The sequence below is a fragment of the Dreissena polymorpha genome, chromosome 1, assembly GCF_020536995.1.
Source record: "Dreissena polymorpha isolate Duluth1 chromosome 1, UMN_Dpol_1.0, whole genome shotgun sequence".
In the NCBI taxonomy this organism is placed as follows: Eukaryota; Metazoa; Mollusca; class Bivalvia; order Myida; family Dreissenidae; genus Dreissena; species Dreissena polymorpha.
The window spans coordinates 95,586,354-95,593,097 of NC_068355.1; the positions used below are offsets into that span (position 1 = coordinate 95,586,354).

A 6,744-nucleotide genomic window follows, 5' to 3' on the forward strand; every position below is an offset into this window, starting at 1 on the left:
GTCTGCGCATCCGAGCAGTCTGGTCAGGAGCTTCCCTGTCCGCTATTAAGTCACGCAAGGTATCTTTCGATCATTAGCAAAAGGGTCACACAGCTGAACTTTTGACTAAACTGCACGAATTCGCAGACTTGATTGGAGCTACGTATGCTGCATATGACAAAAAACAACATGTTGCATGACGATGGATCATTTATACTTCGGAAGTGGTCGGCTTCAGATTCAATGTGCTATGAGCACTCACGTATTTAGGAGTCACGATAAACACGAAAGTACACGACTTACACAATAAAACCTGAAACTAGAAGCACTAAATATATAAAGCAATAATATTCCTCCATAAACGTAATAAGGAAATACATATTCCATGTCCGGTAGTCATTTTTAAAGAAAAATGGCAAGTGGCCTATGTCTTATAAACCAATACATGCAGTACAACATTAAAAATGTTAAAAGTTCCAGCGGTGGTCACCGGGTTGAAAAGGTCAAAGAGAAGTTTTATGGTTTTAGACTGGTAAAAATGCATGCCAAACAGCCTCATTAGCTGAGAGTAAATAACACAATTTAAATTGTAAAATTAACTTATATATATGATATATATATATATATTTATTTATTTATATATATATATTTATTTATTTATTTATATACGTTTTTATGGTGTTTTATGGTGTTTTATATATATATATATATATACTAGCGCGAAACGACCCAGTAATTAGGGCCAAACGACCTATTGCGAACGGGTTATAGGGCGAAACCACTCACGGGCGACAAGTATTAGGGCGAAACGACCCGGATTCGGCTCAAAACATCCGCCCGAAATAACTCAACAAATTAGATTTTTCTGCTTTGAAAATACGCATGTAAATATAGTGAACATTCGGGTTTTGCTGAAGTATTAATAAATAACAGGTAATTGCGAAGGGTTATCTGATTTAGAAAAAAGGAGGTATAGGAAACATTTTATTTTCTTATTTACAAATGTATGGGTTTTCGGATAGTAAGCCTAATGGGATACTGATGTTAACATACAATCGATATTATTATCAAAGCTTCTTTAATTTGATTCAATGGGTTTCTGCAAATTACAGTTGAAATGAATATTTTTAATTGTAATTTGTAAAAGTCGTTGTTTAAAATGATGAAACTTTGTTAATATCTTTCTTTAATGAAAGGGCAAATAGAGACTGGGCCTAGTTAATGTGTACTTCTTCTTGAATGCTTTGAGCGTTTATGAGTACATATGTACAGCTCAACGACCTGGAGGTTCAATAGCTGGTAGTTGAATTATCGCAACTAAGGTAATGTGGGGTCAAAAACTAGGACATCAGGTCAAATATTCCACATTATGACATAGGATGTGTATTGAAATTCAACTCTTGCATAAACCATTATGACCCTCTTCTTGTATTGGATTAATGTATCAATGACCAAATAAGCAGAATTTGTTCTTAGTATCATGCATGATGCAATTGTTATATTATTTCAGGGCATACAGCTGCTATGGGTAATTCATTTTCATCTAATACCCGCAAATACAAGCTGCTTATTGGAGATCTCTCTGGAAGTGATGTATCTTTTGAGGAACGCAAACTGTTCAGTCTCAGTGAACAAGTTATTTACAATGAACAAGCCACCATCGGAAAATTGTCTGTTGATCTCAATGCTGTTGTCATTGATCGTCACAATATTCTTGCGCAGGAGACTTCAGTTGAATCTGCAGTGCGAAAGGACAGTGATCCAATAACATTATTTAAACTGCTAATTTCTGGAAAGCCCTATTATATATCTCAAACATTTAGTATGTGGAATTCCTATTTTACATATGACCAGTTATTTACATTGTGTTGCCATGGCAAAAAGACAGCTATTTACTTACAGCCACTAGGATATTTTCCCAACTTTATTAGTGATTTTAAAGTAAATCTAAAACATTATGATGGGAGTTATAACTTCTTTGATCTCCTTCAGAAGTTTTTGGAAGCCTTTTTTGATGGTATGCATATTAAACTGTTACCTAATGTTAATGAATATGAGGCAAAGTGGAAAATCAAAACAAGATTTCATAATAAAACTGGAAGTAAACAGGCATATGTACGAGATTTCTTTCCCAAACTAAGGAAGGCAAAACCAGCAGATGGTCACTGTATACTAGGCTTAACTTGGACTGATTTGTACCCAACTGAAAAGCTAAACTTTGTTCTTGGAGAAGCCCACTTTACGTACAAGTCCGGAATGTTTTGTTTTGGACGCAATGAGCCAAAGTCTTATGATCCAGATACATTCAAAGACATTGGAGAAATAGATGCAAATATTATGTGGCGTATAATAAAGGTATTATTATTATTATTATTTTGAGTATAATTTGGTCTAAGGAAAAGATTTAGCAGATTGGTCGTAATTGATAATTCTGGTTTGATGAGTCATTTGTCATCAATGATATTGAAAAAGGCTTGGCAAATAGTTACAGTGCAAAATAGTCTAAGAAGCGCTGTTGTAATCTTAAAATTCTGTTGTACTTATTCCAATGTATTGATAGTAACACATGCACAGTTTTTAGTCAAGTAAGCATAGCTTATGAATTAAACTGGAATTCTTATAGATAAAAAAAATGCAATAATGTCCATCTGAACAATACATTCTATTGATTTAAATGGTTGACTTTCAGGTGGTGAGCCATGAAACCTGCCACCTGTTCGGCCTGATGCACTGCTGGTATTTCCACTGTGCCATGAATGAGAGCAGCAGTATGGCAGAGGCTGCGTCACAGCCACTCTTCCTGTGTCCAGTGTGTCTGCGGAAACTTCAGAAGGCGTGTGGCTTCAATATACTGAACCGCTATAGGAGAATGCTGTGTATATTGAGTGATATATCTGATACGTTTCCATCTCCAGAGTTTTGTCATTCTGTCCAGTGGTTGAAAAAATGCCTGGAATTTTTGGAATCTGAAAGTCTGTGATATGTGGACCTTTTGAACTTGTTATACATAAATGTGTATTCATAAGGCAAATAGTCAAACAAATATCTATTGAAAATGCTTAATGATATTTAACATTAATGGCACTATAGCTCTCCAGCATTATCATGACTTTAACTTTTATGCACATAAGAACATGTATAGTACTAAAATTATAATATATATCATTGTAAATACATTAGTTTTGAATGAATATGACTAGTATTCTTATAAGTTTGAATATAGGAAACAATTGAGCTACATTTTTAACCAGGTTTTCCGAAGGAAAAAACTGGTTATTAGATTGGCGAATGCGGGCGGGCTGGCTGGCGGGCTGGCTGGCGGGCTGGCGGAATAAGCTTGTCCGGGCCATAACTATGTCGTTCATTGTCAGATTTTAAAATCATTTGGCACATTTGTTCACCATCATTGGACGGTGTGTCGCGCGAAATAATTACGTCGATATCTCCAAGGTCAAGGTCACACTTTGAGTTCAAAGGTCAAAAATGGCCATAAATGAGCTTGTCCGAGCCATAACTATGTCGTTCATCGTCAGATTTTAAAATCATTTGGCACATTTGTTCACCATTATTGGACGGTGTGTTGCGCGAAATAATTACGTCGATATCTCCAAGGTCAAGGTCACACTTTGAGTTCAAAGGTCAAAAATGGCCAGAAATGAGCTTGTCCTGGCCATAACTATGTCATTCATTGTGAGATTTTAAAATCATTTGGCACATTTGTTCACCATCATGGGACGGTGTGTCCCACGAAAGAATCACGTCAATATCTCCAATGTCAAGGTCGCCACGACTAAAAATAGATTTAAAAAAAAAAAACTTACAAAGGGGGTTAATTTTTTTTGGTCATTTCAAAAGTTCAGTTTGAGTTTTCTCCCTTTATCAGATTTTTTTTTCACAATGAAAACCTGGTTTTGTGACAATTTTGTCCCTTGTTCTTACTTATTTCATGAAATTCACAAGAATCCTGCTAATACTATTAAGCTATACATGCCTCATTTGTATAAAAATAAAAGTAAGGTGGGTAGTACAAAACAACATGTATTAAATATGATCATACTGTCTCTGTTTATGTACCTTTACATCCAAACATTTTGTCTCAGTACATACAAACTAATTAATTGACTTGGAATAGAAAAGACTAATGTCCTTACAGAAGAACATTTTCAACTAGTTGACTTGAGTTTAGATGGAGATGTGCACATTTAAAATGCTGGTAGTTTACAAGAAGCCTCAGCTGGGGATTGCATTAAGGGCCAGTTGGATTAAGGTCAAGGTCACTGTTACTAAAAATAAAAAATAGGATAAGTGGACAGTGATTGCCCCAAATCGCACACCTGATTTTAAGGCAAGCTTATTGTCACAGACTGCTTGGTGACCCAGATTTTAACCTCATCTTACCCAGATATAACATGGTGTAGATATTGTAAAGATAAACATTGCAGCTATGCATCATTGATATCGAGTTCAGATTATGAAAGTGGTAACAATGTTCATCAATACTTTTATATATATACATGTATATATCATAATATATGTATAGTAATAATTATGCCTTTTAGAGTAGTAATAGTGCCTTTTAGAATGGTATGACCTTGTTACCAAGATTTTGGAAGCATATGACCCAGATTCAATTTTTACTTAGATTTTGTTCAGATAAATATAATTACCAACATGAATCAAGTTTAAGACACAAATGTGGCCCCTAAAGATTTTCCAAGATTTGACCTCGTGACTTTTTTGGACGCATAAAACCCTGATTCTAATTCATCCTACATGTATATATAGTCGACTGAACATTACAACAAAGTTTCGTCATGATTAGATGAAAATTATTTTTCTCTAGAGTGTAAACCACCTGAAAGTTGACGACAGACTATGACGGACATAGAATAACCACAATCACAACAGCAAACAGGTTTTTTCAAAAACTTGACATAGCATGACCACAATCGCACCAGGAAACAGGTGGTTTCAATAACTTCTATAACTTGACATAGAATGACCACAATCACGACAGTAAACAGATGGTTTCTATAATTTCAATAACTTAAGTTTGCATTGACAAATATTTATTAAACTTATGATAAAGAAAGCTTGCCTGAAAACCTAGCTAAAGATTGTATTTGAGTCATGTTGGGTAATGGTGAATGCAACTCTAAACAGAACAATAGTTTCAGCTCAATAAAATGATCTTGAATGGAAATATTTAGCTTAGATATTTTGTGTTAATGTAGCTTGAATAAGACTTAGCTTGGGATTGTTTTTGGTGTCAGGTGGGTGAATCTCACTTAACCAAGAATGGAACTTAAGCAAACAGGTGTTTTCTTGTTAATAAATGATATTAACAAGAAAATTCCCAAGTTCCATTCTTGGTAACAATGATCTTCACCGGTTTGATTTGAAGAATTTGAATGAAACTGCAGATTTTTATGTCCCCCACTATAGTAGTGGGGGACATATTGTTTTTGCCCTGTCTGTTGGTCTGTTGGTCTGTACGTTGGTCTGTTTGCGCCAACTTTAACATTTTGCAATAACTTTTGCTATATTGAAGATAGCAACTTCATATTTGGCATGCATGTGTATCTCATGAAGCTGCACATTTTGAGCGGTGAAAGGTCAAGGTCAAGGTATTCCTTCAAGGTCAGAGGTCAAATATATGTGGCCAAAATCGCTCATTTTATGAATACTTTTGCAATATTGAAGATAGCAACTTTATATTAGGCATGCATGTGTATCTCATGGAGCTGCACATTTTGAGTGATGAAAGGTCAAGGTCATCCTTCAAGGGCAGAGGTCAAACATATGTGGCCCAAATCGCTTATTTTATAAATACTTTTGCAATATTGAAAATAGCAACTTGATATTTGGCATGTATGTGCATCTCGTGGAGCTGCACATTTTGAGTGGTGAAAGGTCAAGGTCATCCTTCAAGGTCAGAGGTCAAATATATGTGGCCCAAATCGCTTATTTTATGAATACTTTTGCAATATTGAAGATAGCAACTTGATATTTGGCATGCATGTGTATCTCATGGAGCTGCACATTTTGAGTGGTGAAAGGTCAAGGTCATCCTTCACAAGGTCAAGGTCATCCTTCAAGGTCAAACATCATATAGGGGGACATTGTGTTTCACAAACACATCTTGTTTCAGCTTGGGTTGTATTTTGATCAAGAAAATGTTTCTGAAAATAAAATGATTGCATAGCTCAATAACTTCAGGTGAGACAGAGATTTTGCAATTAAACTTTGTGTGTAGGTAGATAACAGGCGTACTTAGCGTTGGAGTGTGCAATTATTTACATTAAAGTAATAACACAAACTTGAAAACCTGGTTGAAGGGCGTTGTCACGATTCTCTCAAATCTGCTATTTTGATGTTATTTGCAGCACAATATCTGGTTGGGTTTTTGGTATTTGTATTATTTATTTAGTAAATAAATTGTTGAAAACCATCTGTTTAGTCCTTTGCGTACAGTCTTGTATACATGTATACTACATTTGTATTTAGATTATGTACTTGTGTCAAAAAGTTTTTAAGATTACAGAAAATAAATATTCGCATTTGAAAAGGGCACACCGGTAGAATGAAATGTTTAGTCCACTAAAACGAGTTCATTTGTAAGAAATCAAATGCATTGAATAATGATTGTGTCTGAAAACCCTGAGAACAAACCACTACCATTGTCATAACTGAGAAGCTCATATAATAAATCTTTTTGGAATTGTGCAATGTTTCAAGTGGATTATTATGATAAAATATGATACA

General features: G+C 34.9%; 1 protein-coding gene across 3 annotated transcripts; it reads left to right on the plus strand.

The window, feature by feature from the left end:
• The first annotated feature begins 778 nt into the window (after window positions 1-778).
• Window positions 779-6,430, plus strand: LOC127841400 (archaemetzincin-2-like). 3 transcript variants are annotated; one of them, XR_008030971.1, is made up of 5 exons: window positions 779-912; window positions 1,490-2,334; window positions 2,669-3,429; window positions 3,592-5,594; window positions 5,893-6,430. XR_008030971.1 is itself a non-coding variant. In XM_052370222.1 (3 exons), the coding sequence occupies exons 2-3, from the start codon at window positions 1,504-1,506 to the stop codon at window positions 2,957-2,959; spliced, it is 1,122 nt and encodes a 373-aa protein (XP_052226182.1). In that variant the 5' UTR covers window positions 779-912; window positions 1,490-1,503; the 3' UTR covers window positions 2,960-3,585. The 3 variants fall into 3 exon arrangements, 1 of the variants encoding a protein (XP_052226182.1); XR_008030963.1 differs by having other exon boundaries at window positions 3,592-6,430; XM_052370222.1 differs by lacking the exons at window positions 3,592-5,594; window positions 5,893-6,430 and having other exon boundaries at window positions 2,669-3,585.
• The last annotated feature ends 314 nt before the right edge of the window (window positions 6,431-6,744 follow it).